The 19,674-nt window shown below is 38.6% G+C and overlaps 1 protein-coding gene across 27 annotated transcripts in view; it reads right to left on the bottom strand.

Moving 5' to 3' along the window:
* dlg1b (discs large MAGUK scaffold protein 1b) overlaps positions 1-19,674 on the bottom strand; it is a 435,380-nt gene that overhangs the window by 195,087 nt on the left and 220,619 nt on the right. For 2 of the 27 annotated variants that reach the window (XM_043702501.2, XM_043702500.2), the window contains exon 2: positions 13,893-13,909. The exons of the other annotated variants lie outside the window; for them this stretch is intronic. In XM_043702501.2, the coding sequence (XP_043558436.1) occupies positions 13,893-13,909 (17 nt within the window). The remainder of the gene's footprint in view (positions 1-13,892; positions 13,910-19,674) is intronic. 27 annotated transcript variants of the gene reach the window in all.

Below are 19,674 nucleotides of genomic sequence, written 5' to 3'. Positions count from 1 at the left end.
TCAGTGCCATTAACAATGCAGTAATACAGCAATAAAATGTCATCTTAAGATTATTTACTAAAGTCCTGCAGTGGAGTTTGAACCAACAAACCACTATTTCCTTTATATGTGCTGCGACTGAGCTACACTAATGTATACAAAAGGTCATACATCAAGTTATGTCGGAGATAATTTGCACAGGCACATTTTTTTCTCTTTTAGAATATAATAAAACTATGCATTTGTAATATAAGTTTTCTTTTCAGTGTTACAATTCAGTTTCCTTCAAAAATGTGAACAAGGTACACTGACTGGAAGCTGGGGAACAGCTGTCACTGTTTTAGCAACAGAAATTTAAAGTTAAATAAATTTTGGTACTCAATGTTTTAAAAAGTTTTCGTTTTCATCATTTACCAGTTATGTGGCTTCAGGATCTGCTTCAGCACAGATTGAGAAGCTACTTAATGAAGAACTTCACTACATTCAATAGCATTAGCATCTCTACAACCCAGAGCAACTATGGCAATCATTTTGAAAATACCCTTACTTAACATTTCTTAAATCTGGTTAAAATTACATTTTGGCATTAATTTAGCAAATGATTTATTTCTGGTGTCAGTTCTTATACTTCTCACTCTCTCATTTCACTTTCAAATTCAAGTGGAATATTTGCCTTACTGCTACAAAAAATGTTTGAATATTAATTCTTTAAATGCAATTAATAAGTGGAAACAGATTGGCTGGAAGAAAGAATTTTCAAGTAGCTGTTTGCATAGTAGATTTTGGGTTGGGACCAAGTGGTAGCAGATGGCATACGATTATCATCTTTCTTCAGTACTGAAATTTCTAGCATTATCAGCGAAAATTGAAAATGGGAAAGGGGTAGAAAAGCTGACTACATTTAGTCAAATGAAATGGACTGGACTCACCGTGAAATCAGATTTAAGACTGGAGTTGAGATACAAGGCACAATGTTTTCGTACACCAATCTTGAAAGATGTCGTCTTACAGCAATAAGCAACTGAGCATTTTTCCACAAATTGATCAGTAAACTCAATGCTATTACCCATTTAATTAGCCCCTCGAACTCTGACTGCATTTTACTGCTAAATTCCATTTCCAGTTGTACAAGATTGATTGTACAAGCAGGGGAAGACGAGTTTGAGAAACAGCACAATTTGTTGGGTGCTACAGGACAAGTTAAGAATAGTCAACAATGCAGATATTTATTCATCGCTAACAAATGTTTCATTAAATAGTCACAGGATTAAGTTACACACAATAGCTAAATATTTTAAAATTACAGAGTTAACAAAATGGAAGAAGTTTGAGCAGAAGGATTGATCAGTGCAGCACCTTGAAGTATTTCACACTAATATAGACAAGAGTTATTGCCAGCTGGCTGAGTAGGTACAGAACAGGTGGCATGACAAATTCCTGACCCTCTGAATTGCACATGCTGTGGGGAACTAAAAGAATGGAAAATCATCCATCTTCTTACTGCAAATCATTTTCAAACTTCTTTTATAAGGATATGCTTGAGAAGGAACATAACTCATAGTTGAATTTTCTTCGAGGAGTCCTTGCTATGGTCTTAGCCTGATAAAAATAGCAGTGTGCTTGTTTTTCAGAAGAGGCATACCAGACTTACTGTTAATTATGTTTCTCTCTCCACACACTGCCAGACCTGATGAGTTTCTCCAGCACTCCATGTTTGTTTCAGACTTCTAACATCCACCCAATTTTCATTTATTATAATTAGGAGGAGTCAACCATTCAGTTCCTTAAGCCTGCTTCACAATTTGTTTAGTAGATGGCCAATCTGATTTCAGCCTCTACACCGTTTGCCATCCACATCAGTCAGGCATCGTAACTCAACAATAAAATATTTTCAATTAGCCAGTCTTCAGTATTTTCTATGCAAGAGAGTTGTACAGACTAATGACCTCAGAGTAAAAAAAGTGTTCCTCACCTCAGCCTTAAATGCAAGATCCGCCCCCTAGCTCTAGTCTATTCCACAAACAAATGCATCTCCCTTAGCATCCATGGAATTTTTAAGAGTTATATCCAAACAACCAACTCAGAGACTGAAATCAGACACAATAGCTGAGTGTGTTATTGTTTAAACAAAATATTCTTGAAGAAATACAGACCACCTCAAATACAATCCAATAAAGAAATGGCAGTGGTCCATCAGATGGTAGTTCTGTCGGAGTATGAAATTGCACCTTTACAAGTGACTCATGAAATTTCTATGGCAGGTCACTTGAGCATTAGGAAAACACAGTTAAAGCACTGAAATATTTTTATTATGTGGAGGTGTCGGTGTTGGACTGGGTTGTACAAAGTCAAAACTCACAACACCAGGTTATAGTCTGACAGGTTTATTTGAAATTGTAAGCTTTTGGATTGTAAAGTTACCTGACGAAGGGGCAGTGCTTAGAAAGCTTGTGCCTTCAAATAAACCTATTGGACTATAATATGGTAAAGTGTGAGTTCTCACGTTTTTATTGGGCAGGATTATGAGGATTTAGTCAAACCTGGCCAGATTAACATATGTCAGGTAGTTGGGAAATCCCAACCTTCAATTAAACATGCACTTTTAATTTCAAACCACCTTCAGAAGAATCACTTAGCATGGTCTTAATTTTGTAGGATCACCACCTAAAACCAGGAGTGGAAACCATTATCTTTTGCTATCCTAAGGCAAGGCCATTTATAAAATTACACTTAAAAATGGGATAAAAACATTAGTTCAAGCTTTTAATGATATATGATTGCCCAAAAGGGAAAAAAAAATTGACGTCAGTTTATTTGATCTGATCGCATAAGATTGCACAAATACATAAAGGAATGATAACAAATCAAGGGTAAAATAATTTACTATTTCTGCTCATCACCAACAATCTCTAACATTAAAGTTGATCAAATGTTAAAGACAATGATTAGCGTTTACTGTCAAGAACATCCCAAAGATTGGTATAAGGGAATTTCTTTGTTACTGACTGACATTAGGGACTCTTCTCATGGGACCACAGCATTTTGTTGTTTCGAATTAACAAACAGATATGAAGTGAGAGGACCACTTAAATAAAAATTGATAAACAAAAGCTCAGAACACACTTCCACCCTTAGTTTCAAATTTCAGAGAGAAACTGATCAAAGTACGAGTGTTGGCCACAAAGTATTTGAATGGTGTTCACCAATGAAAATTAGAGCAGACTGGGAGATCAAAGTTAGAAATTGTGTTGCTGGAGACAAGGTGTTAGTGTTGTTACCTACAAGGCTGGTACAATTACAACATTTAGAAGGCATCTGGATGGGTATCTGAATAGGAAGGGTTTAGAGGGATATCGGCCAAGTGCTGGCAAATGGGACGAGATGAGGTTAGGATATTTGGTTGGCATGGACAGTTGGACTGAAGGGTCTGTTTCCGACTCTACCCCTGGGGAGCCAATAAAAGAAAGGTTCACTGGACCTTAACACATCAATAATATGAATTATGTAGTGCATCTTCCAGGCAGGATAGAGTCAATAAGTGGTAACATAAATATATTGAAAATATACAACAGAGATGATAGTCAAGAGAAAAATGTAGTTCTGCAACAGGAATATCAGAACAATTGAAGAATGAATCAGACATTGAAACATTAAAAAACTGACCCTCCAAACTTCAATTTGGAAAATACAGAGGGACTTAACAAGGTTAGACAGCATTTTTTTATCTTCAAAAATACTATCAAAGTGAGTTACAAAGACTATGACAGAATTATGAATCAATTTTGAGAATAAGCCAGAGAAAATGGCTCTGATTGTTAATGGTGTTCGAAGGCTTGTCAAAACGTTATTGGCAAGTTGCGTTGACGGATGGAGTCAAAGAAAAGGCAGCTTTTGTAACTCTGGATGGTTTATCAATTGTAAAGTCACACCATTTGGAATCAAAAAATGTACCAGTAACATTTTACTGATCAACCAATAGTGTCACTGAAGAATTATGCATTTGTACCCTGGGAAGAACATTTACACCACATGACTAAACTGTTTCATTGGCTGCAAAACAAAAATGTTTATGAATCTGGCTAATAGTGAATTTGATAAAGCAAAGGTGACTTTTATGGGCCACACCTCACTGTGGGAGAAGATCAAAAGTCTCAAAATGTACAAATAGAAGCTAGTTTGGATTGTTCTGTACGTAGGACAAATTGTGAAATTGTGTAATATGTTGGCATAGGTGAGGTCAATTCCAGGGTTGTTCCAAAGTTCTGCACTGTCACAGCTCCCTTAAAAAATGTGTTAAAGGAAAGTAGAAAATTTGATGGATACAGGAGTGTCACAGTACCTTTGAGAACTTGATAGCTATGCTGATAACGACAACAGCTTTAACCATGCCAGATTCTGATACACTATTCAAATGGGCAACTGGTGTAACACTATTCATGTAGGGAGGGGGCTGTTGCAATGCAAGATGAGGAGAGGGGAAATCAAACAGGCTGTCAGTTATTTTTCAAATAAACTGAAATGATAACAAAATATTCAACTACTGAAAAAAAACTGTCAAAAAAAAAGAAAGAGACTGTGGGATGCATGATGGTTCTTCAGAGTCAGAGAGTCACGGAGGTCTAAAGCACAGAAAAAGGCCCTTCAACCCATCACATCTGCACTGCTCAAAAGCAACCACCTAACTATTCTAAATCCATTTTTAAGTACTTAGCTCATTGCCTCGTATGCTTTGGCATTGCAAGGGCACATCTAATTACTTTTTTTAATGTTACGATGGTTTCTGTCCCTACCACCCTCTCATTTTGATATTCACATCAGGAGCAATGTGGAGAAACTGTACTTACCACTGACCACAATGCTTTGCTTTTCTCAGCAAGATTTTGGGACAGTTACTTACAATTGCTACAGTGGAGCTCAATTCTCTGACCCTATCATTTGAAAAATGTCAAGTGCCTGGAGAAGAACTTATTATCTTGGACACACTATTGAGAGTGCATTTGAAGGACATTGAGTGAAGTGGTGGCCATGAACTAATGTAAAGTATTTTTACTGTTTAACTAATTTTATTTTCAATGTCAATATGTTGTTACTATTAATGTGACATTAGCAGCCATGTAACAGGGAAATAACTAACCCTTGCTACATCATTCAACCTGTAAGCATATTTGTTTAGTTCCATAGCTTCTTTTCTACATCATCTGCTTCCTTAGACAGTTAAAAAGATATTTCCCTTTGCAACTTTTCACCCTGCAAAAAACATTGCTTTTACATCAATTGTATTATACACACAAGAGGATGTTGCCAGAAATTATCAACATGATCATCAAGAACATCTTCCTACAATAGGAGGAATACAGTCTAACATCTAAATCTTCACGTTTCTCTCTGGAACACTGAGACACTTAGTCAGGCTTTATTTTTAAATGCCCCATCAGGGCGTACCTCAGCATATATGGAAAATGATTTGTAGCTCTCCAGCTCTTTTTATTTAGCATCCTTTACTAACTTAGCTTCTAGCTTGTTTGTTGCCACAAAAGTTTATCAATCAATTGGGGTTTCTATATCATGTGGTAATTCCAATACGTGACACAATGTTCTTGCTAAACTGCTCAACCTTCTATTGTGTTTTGGACTACAGGATCTCCTGCTCCTCTGAATAAAATTCCATTCACAAGCTCTCAGCCTTTTCCAAGGGGCATATTCATTTCCAGATACACTACCAGAACTCATACCATGATTCTGGCTTTCCACATCTTCACATTTTGCCAATACATGTAGCTTGCCATCTGCCCTTCGTTTTACACATTTAACAATGTTTCTATTTTCCAGTGGATTTCCTTGCTCTCCTCAGTGCATGGCATACTTCCATTCACTGAACTCTTATGTTACTTTGAAACCAACTTTTGATTATTGGTCTCTGGGACAAGTAGCATTGTCCTGCATCTCTATCATTTTGTTCACATTCAATCAGCCCTTCATCTGCCAACATCTGGTCCTCATTTTTTGCCCAACATACGTGCATGTAATCTGCATGGTACTTCATCAATTTTGATGGTAGGTTCAAGTTCTGTAAGTATAAATGAGGGTACAGAGTTTTTGAGTCTATTTCTGTTGGTGGCCCACAGTATCTTTAAAGGCCCATTATAGATCATAACCTGGGCATTCCTGGGATTCATTCTTTGGTTATCATTTCCCAATTCTTGTTTTCTGTCATAGGTATCTCATCATCCTTCTATGATTTGCCTTTTATACCAAAGCTAGACTTTGCATTCTCTTCAAGGACATGACCCACGTTCAGATCATTACCTCAGTTGCTCATTGATCACACGGACCAGTTTCATTGAACATGAGTGGGAAATTGTGTTGTAATACTGAAATATCTGGTTTCAGCCATTTTTTTCAGAAATAACAAATTATTAACAGGCATGAATTCAGTTTCCAATCTTCACCTTGTAGTGACAATTCCTTACTATCAATGTCAAATGGGATCCAAGCTAATTAGTGAAAGCGAAACAAAGAGACCTCTCTTTGTGGATAGAGTTTAGAGTCTTACAGCTCTTTCCAACAACCAGTACCACCTATTTTCTACCTGTATCTACTTGATGAATTAATAACTAACTAACCTCTGCTTAACTATTTACCACATTAACAAAAAATCAGGAGAGGGCTAGCACCAAATCCGCAATGGGATCACACCTTTTGGATGCAAAGTATGGAAGTGTGACAAATTTCTAGGAAGTCTTGAATCATGCTGATGTATCCAGAATTTCACCAGAGCTCAGATGGTAATTAGCAAGTCTAGTCAATGGCGCTAAAAACAAGAATTCCAGACCATTGCCCACTAAGTGGTGCCTCTGGAAAATAAGACATTCTTGGCAAACATTGAATACATTATAATGAAGTAATGATAATAAGAGAAGGATCAATAGAAGAATAAAAGTGATAGATTGCTAAAAAGAGGAAAACTTATGATAATAAAAGATACACAGCAGGACAGAATCTGTAGGAGTGCTTTTCATGAAAAAAGATTGTGAGTACTAACTCAGGAAGAGTGGGAGGAGGGTGCTAGTGTCAAAGCAGCAGGGAAGAGAGACATAATAAATTACAATGGACTGGAGGAAAATTTCTCTCCAAGAAAGTCAAAGGAACTGGGACAATATTTCACCAGCCCTGAGAATGGAGTTTCAAGGTGATTCAATGACCTTTAAAATAAGATTTGAGCATTTGAAGTAACCGTGGAATAACGATTGAAGAAATACAATAATATTTTAAAATTCAATCACTTCCTTATCATTTGTGATATATAAAATACTATGGCTACTCAAAATACGTTTTTTTTATTTGCAGAGATTCAAACATTTTTAATTATACAAGATCCTGAGGCAATGCACCACAAATCTCATGCCTTCAACATTTTGGAGTTTCCCTACTGGTCTGCAGAAAGATTGTTGGAATACTCTGGTACATGACATAATTAAAAAGAAATGTAACAGCATGGCTGACAGAGAAGACAAGAAGAGTTGGGGTAAACGAGCACTGCTCAGACTGGAAACAACGTGGAAGGATCGTATTCAACACAGGGATTAATAGGAGGTCAGGTTTTGATCTCTGTATAAACAGGGGGTGACTGTACCTCACACATACAAGTCCAAAACATATTAAAACAGAAATGCAAGAGAGTTCAGCAAAGTTAAGAATATTAGAAAATGGGTTGACTTGTGGCTGGTAACTTAATGTGACTATCAAATGCTATCTTGTGGCACAAAGGATCTCTTGTAAAACTAAACTCAGTGTCAGTCAGGAGCCATGATACTTAATACAAAAGACAACAGATGAAAGCCAATAATTTTAGCCTCAGGATATCACTGCATGAGTTCTTCTTAGGTCGGTTTGTCACATGTTTCGTCAATGATCGTCCTTCCATCATAAAGGTCACAAGCGAGGATTTGTTCTGATGGTTCATTTGTAATTCAATTTGTGATTCTATAGATATTGAAGCAGTGGCTGCCTACATGCACCAAGGTCATGATAACATTGAGACTTAGGCTGATAAGTGGCAAGTAAAATTCATGTCAATAAGTGCAGGAAATAATCACCAGAGAGAGAATCTCACCTTGACAATCAACATATTAGCCTGACTAAAATCTCGTATCTTGATCATTCTGTGGATTACCATTGGATCATAAACACAACTGGACCAGCTACAGAAATGCTATGGCAACAAAACAAAGGCAAGGAATTCTGCATCAAATAATATACTTTCTGACTCCCCAGTAACATTTCACAATCTAGAAGACACGATTCAGGAATGTGGCGGAATCTCTTTGCTTGATGAGCATGACTTAACCACATCTATGAAAAAGCATTTCCCTTGATTGTTATCCAATCTAAAACCTTCAACATTCACTCCTCCACCTCAGATAAACAGTGATAGCTGTAGTTACCATTGACAAGATGCACTGCAGCAACTCATCATGGTTCCTTCAATACCGCCTTCTATACCACTGACACATACCACCAAGTAAAAGGTTTTGGACACACAGGAACACCATCACCTGGAAGAATGCCTTCAAGCAATATGCCATCCGGTCTTGGAACTGTATCGCCATTTCTTTACTGCCGCTGAATCAACATCCTGCAATGACCTTCCGAACACTTAGAGTATACTTGACAATTTGAACTGCAGTGGTTTAAGATCACCTTCTCAAGAGTAATTAGGAATGGGAAAGAGATGCTGGCCTTGCCAGTGATGCTTACATCCTGTGAAAGAAGAAAAGATGAAGTGAAATTTAATGAATTCTCAAACATTAGCAAAGTGGTAGAAGGGACCATTGGATGAATTATCACTGAGCACTTACAAAAGCGGTAAACCTGCTCACCGATACTCAGTTCAGGTTTCATCACGACCACTTGATGCCTGACCTCATTACAGTCTCAATCTAAACATGGACAAAAGAGCTGAACTCCTGAGGTGAGATGATACCAGGACCTTATTTTACTGACTGTAGCAGTAGCAAAAATGGCATCAATAGAAAATCTGGGAGAAAAACTCTCCACTGGTTGGAGTCACATTTCGAACAAAAGAAAATGGCTATGGTGAGTGGAGGTCCATCATCTCAACTCCAGGATCACTGCAAGAGTACCTCAAGACTTGGCCCAATCATGTGCTAATCAATGATCTTCCCTCCCAAGATGAGATCAGAAATGGGATGTTTGCTGATGATTATGCAATGTACAGCATCATTTGCAGCTCTTCAGGTACAATGGGACAATATGGAACAACAGCTGGATAACATCAGGTTTGGGCTGAAAATGGCAAGCAAACGGAGGAGGTCAAGAATTTGATTATCTGAACATGGAAATAAATACAGCCAGAAAAAAACAACTGCATTTTAAGCTTTCTGCAAGGGGACAGTGTGTCCACAACTGCTGCTGTGATTCAACAGAAATGGGACAAGCTGGTTAACTGCTTTAGGTAGTACAGATATAATGAGTTGAATAGCCTCCCTCCGTATGGCAAATTCTATGATTCCATGATCTGGAGAACTTGCAACAAACGGCTACTAAAAATCATTTAGACTGAAGCCAGAACATGGAGAGCAGTTTTAGACACTATATTATAGAAAGGATATCTGAAGTCACAGGACAGAGCATGCAACCACCTGAATGATACAAAGGAAATTAAAGTTATGCAATTGACAGATTTACTCTTAACCAACAGAAAATACAGAAAGTTAACAAGAGAGATTTGGAGATAGAATACATTTTTAAATTGTGAGGAATTTTGAGAGATGACATGCGAAAGACTTTCTTCACTAGCTATGCAAATCAGAGAGAGAGATGTAATTAAACTGAGATCATGACTAGGAAAATAATCAGGGCAGGAGTTAGAGAAAAAAAAAAGCTATTCACATAGGATAGTGAAACATAAAATACTGGACAACAGGAATTGTCTTAAAACTGAGACACAAGTATGGCTATGGGATTCATTAGCATGAAAGCAAATACTATTTTGAAATTCTTTCACTGAAAGTAGCCAATATTTGTCGCCCAAACCGACTGCACTTGAACTGAGTGGTTTACTCAGCCATTTCTGGAATCACAGGAAGGCCAGACCAAATAAGGATGTCAGTTTTCCTTCCTTAAAAGGATAATAATTAAGTATTAGATTACTTTTTAATTCAAAGTTTTTAGTGAATTTAAGTTTCACCAAATGCCGTGGGGATTCATACCAATGTCTCCAGAATATCGACCTGGTGTTCTGGATTATTAGTCCAGTGATATTAATGCTACACCATTTCTCCCCCAGGCGCTGAACAGATAAAATATTTTTTAAAAATCAGAAAATGTTAGACGTATGTATGTACATGAAAAGCGAGAGTCTGAGAAATCATATTTTTAAGAAAACTGTAGGGGGTTGACTTATACACAAGTAATATTTTCAAGGCAATGTAATCTAGTTTAGGTCTTAGAAACTGCTGATAACAACACTCAGGATTGCTGGCCATGGTTCTGAATTGAGTGCAGAATGGTTGTCACCAGCTATTCTGATGATTTATGAAATGAACAATTGGAAGAAAGGCTCAGTCTGTTTCCACCACCTCATTCCCAAAACTCCCACCACACTCCTGAATCATGACTGGTAGATTGTGAAGTGTTTCTGGAGAGTCAGAAAGTATATTACTTGGTTCAGAATTCCTCGCCTTTGTTTTGATACCATAGCATTTACATGGCTTCTCCACTTATGCTTCTGATCAAACAGTGAATGCCAGAATGATCATGAGGTATAAGGTAACAATAAGGAGTTGCTAAACAAAGTTGAGAGATGGGGTGAGAAAACCTATACACACTTTATGCAAAACTAGGACTTATATTCTAAAAAGTCGGGGTAAATCTTTACCTGGCATTGACTATTACCTGAGTATATATGGCATTCGGCAAGATAGGCAGCATCTTTGGAGGGGGAAACGGAGTCAACATTTCAGGTTAATTGGCAAAAATCAGACCCTCTCTGAGCTGCTGTGCTTTGCCAGCATTTATTGTTATTTGTGTAATTACATGACCCAAGTAAGCCTTCACTGTGTTAGAAATATCACAACGCTCTTTTGCTATTCTAGCATCAAATTTCAATTACAGTTCTAACTTCAAATGTCACAATGTAGCAATAGATGATATAAGCAACATATGGAACACTTTTCCATTTCAGGCACTCATGATCAGCATCAAGAATTCTCAAGATAGGTACAAAATAGGTTAGAGGCAGAGTAAAGCTTTCTGCTTCAGTACCATTTTATCTCAGAGGAGTGCACCTATTGCATCAGTGAGACATTTCTATTTTCCACTCCCGCTGCCCTTGTGGTTTATTTGAATGAGATAACCAGTTCAGTGCCAATTAATCATGGGTCCCAGAAGTAAAAGAACTTTATGTTTCACCCCCAGCTCCTCATTTGTTCATTTTACTACTCTATTACGTAAATCACAGGGATTGAAGCTCAAAACAAACTCAGATCAAGACTGTTTAATGAGTTTTAAGTATTAACATATTTTTCAAAATTTGAAAAGTACAAAATCAACACCCACTATTACACATGTTTAAAGGAGCAAAACGTCAGTGAACTTCAGAGATATAATTAGAAACAAAGACTAACACTGAATCAAAGGAAGTCTGGCAGGACAGACTTAAAAATTGGTCGTAAAAGTGGACTTTTAAACATTGCTTTAAAAGTCAAGAGGCAAAGCAGAGGAGTTTAGTAAAACAGTTCCAGTTTGTGGCAGCGAATGATGTAGATGTAATGATGAACTGAAAAAAAAGACAGGGTTGTAAAGGAGGGCGCATCTGAAGAGTTCTTTAGGGAAAGAAATAGCGAATAAACTTATAGGTACAAGAAAAGGTGCGATATTGAGATGTAAATGAATGTTAGAAAATATTAAATTGGAGGGGTGAAGGGCCAAAGTTAAAAGTAGGTCAGCAGGAGTGAAAGTGCCTGTATGACAGTGTAGAACAAGATATGGGCAACAGATTTTTGGATAAGCTTAGGTTTAGAAAGTGTGTCTTCTTTGGCAGAGGGTGAGATCCCAGAGGACTGGAGAATAGCCAATCGTATTCCATTCTTTAGGGCACCTGAGATAATCCAAGAAATTACAGGCCTGTGACTCTCACGTCAGTGGTAGAGAAATTATTGGAAAAGATTCTCAGGGACACATTTAGAAACGGATTGACTTATTAGTGATAGACAGCATGGTTTTGTGCAGGAGAGGTCAAACTTAATTGAGTTTTTTGAAGAGGTGACAAAAATGATTGATGAGAGTAAAACAGTTGTTGTGGTCTACATGGACTTCAGTAAAGCCTTTGACAAGGTCCCTCTGGTACAAAAGGTGAAGACACATGGTATCGGGGTGAGCTGACAAGACAAATACAGAATTGCTTAGTCATAGGAGACAGTGGATAGAGGTAGAAGGACGCTTTTTGGAATGGAGGACTGTGACCTTTGGTGTTCCACAGTGATCTGTGCAGGGATCTCTGCTGTTTATGGTCTACCTAAATGATTTGGAGAAAAACATACCTGGTCTAAGTAGTAAGTTTGCAGATGGTACAAAGATTGGAGGAGTTGTGGATAGAGAGGAAGACAGTCAGAGGATACACACCAGTTGCAGACAAGAAAAATAGCAGATAGAGTTTAATCCAGACAAACGAGAGGTGAAGCATTTTGGAAAATCGAGCACAGGTGGAAATTATACAGTGATTGGCAGAACTGTTATGAGTATCAATATGCAGAGGGATCTGGTATGAAGGCTCATAGATTACTGACGGTGGCAGCGCAGGTACATAAGGCAGTAAAAAAGCCTTTTGGCATGCCTGCCTTCATTGTACAAGGATAGACAAGTAATACTGCAGCTTTATTGAACTTGAGTTCAGCCACATTTGGAATATTATGTACAGTTCTGCTCACCACACTACCAGAAGGATGTGGATGCTTTGGAGAGGGTACAGGAAAGATTTCACAGGATGTTTCCTGGTATTGTGAATTTTAGCTATGAAGAAAAGTTGGATAGACTGGGTTTGTTTTCACTGGAACACAGGAGGTTGAGGTGCAACTTAGTAGAAGTTTATAAGGTTGTGAATGTCATGGATGGAGCGGAATGTATGAAGCTTTTCCCTGGCTGGAGAAGTCAATAACTCGGGGGCACATATTCAAGGTGCAAGGGGGGTAAGTTTAAAAGCGATGTGTGAGGCATGTTTTTCACACAACGGGTGGGGAGTGTGTGGAATGCGTTGCCAGAGGTGATAGTAAAAGCAGACAATAGCAGCATTCAAGAAGCACCTGGATGAATACACGGATAGGAAAAGGATAGAGGGCTATGGATCCTGTAAGTGTAGACAATTTTGGTATGGAAAGGTAAAATGTGTTTGCGCAAGCTTCGAGGGCCAAACAGCTTGCTCCTGCATTGCATTGTTCTTTGCTCATAGGAGACCAATTAGAAGATCACCAAAATATTTGCAACCAGAGGTGACAAAGGTATTAGTGTGGGATTACTCAAAGTGAATTGAGATAAGGCCAAGAAGGACAATACTAAGGAAATGAGAAGTAGCAACTTTGTGACAAGGACAGCATGTGCTGGTGGATGCTCCGAATAGGATATCACGTTTGTCAACAGTATAGAGAACTACTGCAGAACTCCAAGTTACAGTGTGATAAAAATGTTACAGCGTGTGAGCCACAAAAGATTATATGCAGGTATCATACAATCAAGAATGCTGCTACATTGCTATCTATTGGCAAAAGAAGTGTACAGGACATTGAGACATCTTGAAAATTACAAGATTGTTATAATTATTTGAAGAAGGATGCTAATACATTGGAGGTGGTTTATTACACGGAAACCCTGGAATGAGTGGCTTATCATGTGAGGACAGGTTGAGTAGACTTGGCTTGCTTTTGCCAGAGTTTAGAAAAATGAGGGATAACATTTAAAAGGTGTAAGATCCTGAATGACGTGGACAAGATGAGGATGGAAGGAATGCTTCCACTTGTAGGGAGTCCAGAATTAGAGGGCACTGTGTTAAAACTGAGTATCACCATTTTAGGAGAGAAAAACATTCTTGTTTCTGTGAGGGATGTGCAACCTGCAAACCATCTGTCTCTAAAGGCAGTGGAGGCAGGATCATTAAGTATTTTTAAGGCAGAAGTGGATAGATCTTTGTTAGACAGAGGAGTCAAAGGTTATCAGGGTGGATAACAATGTGGAATCAGAAATACAAACAGATCAACCATGATCTTGTTGAATGGTGGAGCTGGATTGAGAGATCAAATGACCTACTTTTCCTTTCCCATATACTCAGACATAATACATCTTTACATTTTTGCTTCCTACCAACATACCTTGCATTGTCACAGAAGTCACATTAAAATTTAACAATTTCATTGAGAATATTGGTATGAAAGGAAAATGAACTCATTATACTTCATCAGGAAGCATTTCTGAGCAATCATTTTGCAAGGGTGTTGTGTTGCTAACTCACCTTACTTTTGTTTTCATACATTTAATAAAAAAAAGGTCCTTACAAATGGATTTAATGTCTGGCATACGCAATCCTTAAAATGTCAAAATGCTTAACGGCTCCTGTTTTAGTTATTTCAATTTTCCTCCTCCATTTGAAAAGTGTTTCAGTATTCCATGTTAAATGTGTAAAATAAATAACACATCTAAACACATTGAAAAAGATGGTAAAATCAAGTTGTGTGGTAGAGAAACATTTCTGTATTTAGTGAACGAATTGTAAGGATTGATTAGATTTCAAAACAGCAAAATATATAGCTAGAAGAAGTTTTTTTTTATTACAACAGAAATGTTTCTACCAATATTACATCTTCCACATAATCCTCCCACTTGCCACTGTAGTAAATGAGGGCAAGTAACAAGTAGAATGGAACTGCAAAGTTGAAAATGAATAATTAATTCACATTTTAAGTGTGGAATCTGGTCATTTGCTGCTATAGCAATTTTAAAATTAAGTTAGTATGGACAGACACAAAAGAAACAATTATCTCCAGCTCTGGTTTCCTCCCACAGTCTAAAGATGCGCAGGTCTGGTGAATTGGCCATGTTAAATTGCCCATAGTGTGAGGTGCATTAGTCAGAGGGAAATGCGTCTGGGTGGGTTACTCTTCGGAGGGTCGGTGTGGACTTGTTGGGCCGAAGGGCCTATTTCCACACTGGAGGGAATCTAAGCGAACCTAAAACTACCAGTGTTTATTTCATTCAACTCATAGGAGGTTTTGAGAAAGTGTATAAGGTTTGTGCAGGTAGGGAAAGAGATAAGGTTTTGAGTTTTGTGAAACAAACGGTTCAGCTAGCATGACTCGGATCAGGTAAGAACTTGCAGTAAACAATGGGTGCTTGAGGCAGGGATGGTCGGTTAATAAGGTGGAAAAGCATTACGTAAAGCCATTTAACAAGATGAAGCAGCAGTATGTAAAGGTGAAAAGTATTCATTATGTGAAGCTAGTTAACAAGGTTAAAAACATTCATTGTGTAACATCAGATGGCTTAATTTTTACTATTGACACTCACTGATTGTAATGGTCACCAAATCAGTATGGATGTTACCTTATCTGGATGCTGCTCCCTGCAAATGACTATATAATTCATTAAGAAACAGAGAGAAGACCGAGAAGTCATTAATCTGCGCACATGGGTGATCTTTCTCTCTCCCTCCAGGGCCCAGAAAAAAGATGAAAGAGGAAAAATAAACTATGTCTGTGTGTTTTGCTTTGACTGAGGCAGAAACAGGATGACAATAGTTTCACTTCTAAAAATGATCTACAAATGTACATCAGGCTGCTCACCAGAAGGGAAAAACAGGGCTATTGCTCTCACAATTAGAGATAAAGAAAAGGACCAGTTTTATATTCAAATGTCACTAGGAATTCCCGCCTCACATAGAGAAACTGAGTGAGGAATGGGAATATTAAACTTGCAATGCCAATATTGAGAAATCATCCTATTAGTGCATATAGAGGAAATTGCAGAATAAATTACCACAAATATGCCTGATTGCTTTTTCTGAGATCGGATGGCCTCATTCTTTTACCAGCTAGTAGTGGTCAGATTAACAGCAAACTGTGGTTCTTGTGTCATTGTTTTTCCACATAGGAAGATTAAAAATTATAATGTGGAAAAACCATTTTGAATGCACAGAAACAAAGTATTAAAATATTGAATACAAAACCGAACATTATTTTCTATTCACTTGTAGGAAGTGGGCATCTTTGGCTGGCCTGCATTTACTGCCCATCCCTAGTTCCATGTAAAAAGGTGGTGGTGATGTGCCTCCTTGAACCATTGCAGTCTGTGTACTGCTGGTAGACCCACAATACCCCAAGTGAAGGAATTCCAAGATTCTGAGCCTGTGACAGAGAAGGAACAGTTCTAGATTTCCAAGTCAGGATGGTGAGTGGCTTGTTGGTGAATTTGTGCCCCCATATCTGCTGCTCTTGTCATTCTAGATCAAAGAGGTTGTGGGTTTGGAAGGTGCTAAGGATCTTTGGCGAATTACTGCAATGCAACTTGTAGATGGGACATACTACTCTGAATGAGAGTCAGGCGATAGAAGGATTGGATGCTTGTGGATGTGTTGTCAATCAAGCAGGTTGCTCTGTCCCAGATGGTCTCAAGCTTCTGGACTACTGTTGGAGCTGCACGTAACCAGGCAAGTAGAGAGTATTCCATCAAATCCCTGTTTTGTAGATGGTAGACAGGCTTTGATGAGTTAGGAGAGTAGTACTCGTTGCAGTATTTCTAGCCTCTGACCTGCTTTTGAGCACAGTCAGTTTCTGGACAATGTTAATGCCCAGGGTATTGATAGCAGCTGATTCAGTGATGGTAAAACCACTGCATGGCAAAGGGCTATTGTTAGATTGTCTCTTATTAGAGATGGTCATTGCCTGGCATTTGTGCAGCACAAATGTTTCTTGCCATTGCTAGGTCAAACTTCAATATTGTCTAGGTCTTGTTAAATATAGACATGGACAGCTTCAGTACCTCAGGACTCCCAGGGCAATTCCACCTCCACCCAGTGCAGTCAAGGGATCAGTTAAAATATGGTGCAGGGTTTAAAGTAACCAGAGGCTTACACTGACATTCACCATGTTGACCCTAAACACACCTCTGACAATCAGGGCTCTTAATAATAGATCGGCAGTTGCAATCCGTACCTATTATTAGCTGTTACTTCATGCCTCTTGAAGTATAAAGGGTGTAGATTCATAACAGCTTGAACAAAAACAAGGTAACAAAGACATTACTGACAATGCCCCATGTAGCCAGAATGAGGACATGATAAGACAGAGGACCAGAAATTCGGCCCATCGAGTCTGCTCTGCCATTTGATCATGGCTGATAGATTTTTCAACCCCATTCTACCACTCTCTCTCTGTTACCTTTGATCCCCTATTAAGAACCCATTTATTACGGTCTTAAATGTACTCCATGACCTGGCCTCCACAGCCTTCTGTGGCAATGAATTCCACAAGATTCACGAGCCTTTGGCGAAAGAAGTTTCTCCTTAACTCTATTCTAAAGGGTCTTTCTTTTTTTTTGAAGACTGTGCCCTCAGGTCCTCATCTCTCCTGCCAATGGAAACATCTTCCCAATGTCCACTCTGTTTAGGTTGTTCAGTATTCTGTAATTTTCAGTTAGATCACGCCTCACCCTTCCAAACACAGTATAGTCCCAGCAAATGGTCCTTATAGGTTAAGCTTTTCATTCCTGGGATCATTCTTGTGATCTGGATCCACCCCAGGACCAATATATCCTTCCACAACAATAATAGAACAAACTTTCCTTTTTAGAACTGGACATTGGTAGAAGGTGCACACACTGGAAAGGAGTATCATTTCAAATACACCATGTTCATGATCTTTCCAGTAGACAAAGGAGCACCTGCACATTCATCAGTTCAGTAAATAGTAGGATGCACGACATGGCCAGCTTTACTCCAGAGCTAATCAATAACAACTTGCCTTTAAATATTACCTTTAACATGAGAAAACATTCTGACATACTTCACAGGACCTTAAGACAAAAATCAGAGGTGCCCACACACTTCAACTCAAGGTGTCAAACTTGTCCCTTTAAGGTAATGAAAATAGTGTTGGAACCTTGCCACTGCCACACCCAACGAGAACGACACTGAGATCAGTTCAGCTGACCTTTCTTAACTCATGTCACTATGCAGCGTGTAGTATTATTGAATGTCAAGGTCTGGAAGGAAGGAGTAAACCTCACAGGGCAACCTGCTCATTTTTGTATCAACAAATGGAAACATTTTTGAAAAAAGCATCAAAAGTCATCTCTTATCTATGCAGAATGTTGATAACTGAAATGCGTGTGATCTACAAAAAACACATTTCGGTTTAACCACATTCAAAATGTTAAAAACTCAGTTCATGTTTAACTGTTAAAATGTGTAGGCTAGCACGTAAATTAGTGGAAGGAACTTGCTAGCATTACAGGATTCAAAGTTATACAGTCAAAGAGATGTACAGCAAACCTGATATCCTAACCTAATCTAGTCCCATTTCCCAGCACTTGGCCCATATTCCTCTAAACCTTCCTATTCATATACCCATCCACATTCCTTTTAAATGCTGCAACTGTACCAGTCTGCACCACTTCCTCTGGCAGCTCATTCCACATTCGCACCACCCTCTGTGTGACAAAGTTGCCCCTTAAGTCCCTAGTATATCCTTCTCCTTTCACCCTAAACTTATGCCCTCTAGTTCTGATTCCCCCACCCCAGGAAAGACTTTGCCTATTTATCCTATCCATGCCCCTCATGACTTTATAAACCTCTATAAGGTCACCCCTCAGCCTCCAATGCTCCAGGGAAAACAGTCCCAGCCTGTTCAGCCTCTCCCTATAGCTCAAATCCTCCAACCCTGGCAGCATCCTTGTAAATCTTTTCTGAACCCTCGCAAGTTTCACAACATCTTTCCGATAGGAAGGAGACCAGAATTGCACGCAATTTTCCAAAAGTGGCCTAACCAATGTCCTGTACAGCTGCAACATGACCTCCCAACTCCTGTACTCAATACTCTGACCAATAAAGGAAAGTATACCAAATGCCTTCTTCACTATCCTATCTCCCTATGAATCTACTTTCAAGGAACTATGAACCTGCACTCCAAGGTCTCTTTGCTCTGCAACACTCCCTAGGACCTTACCATTAAGTGTATATGCCCTGCTAAGATTTGCTTTCCCAAAATGCAGCACCTCACACTTATCTAAATTAAACTCCATCTGCCACTTCTCAGCCCATTGGTCCGTCTGATCAAGATCCTGTTGTACTTTGAGGTAACCTTCTTCGCTGTCCACAACACTTCCAATTTCGGTGTCATCTGCAAACATACTAACTATACCTCTTAAGCTCACATCCAAATCATTTATATAAATGACAAAAAGTAGTTGACCCAGCACTGATCCTGTTGGCAGTCCAACGGTCATAGGCCTCCATCTGAAAAACAACCCTTCACTACCACCCTGTCTTCTACCTTTGAGCCAGGTCTGCATCCAAGTGGCAAGTTCTCCCTGTATTCCATGAGATTTAACCTTGCTAACCATTTAATTAACATATAGTGCCCACTTTATTGCCAATCAAAATAACATCAATATGTTTTGATACCTGACCAACAA

This window comes from Chiloscyllium plagiosum, unplaced genomic scaffold, assembly GCF_037043375.1.
Source record: "Chiloscyllium plagiosum isolate Xiang-an unplaced genomic scaffold, Cpla_swu_hap1 HiC_scaffold_13, whole genome shotgun sequence".
In the NCBI taxonomy this organism is placed as follows: Eukaryota; Metazoa; Chordata; class Chondrichthyes; order Orectolobiformes; family Hemiscylliidae; genus Chiloscyllium; species Chiloscyllium plagiosum.
The sequence above is the reverse complement of the archived record's forward strand: the minus strand, read 5'-3'. Positions and strand labels throughout refer to the sequence as shown.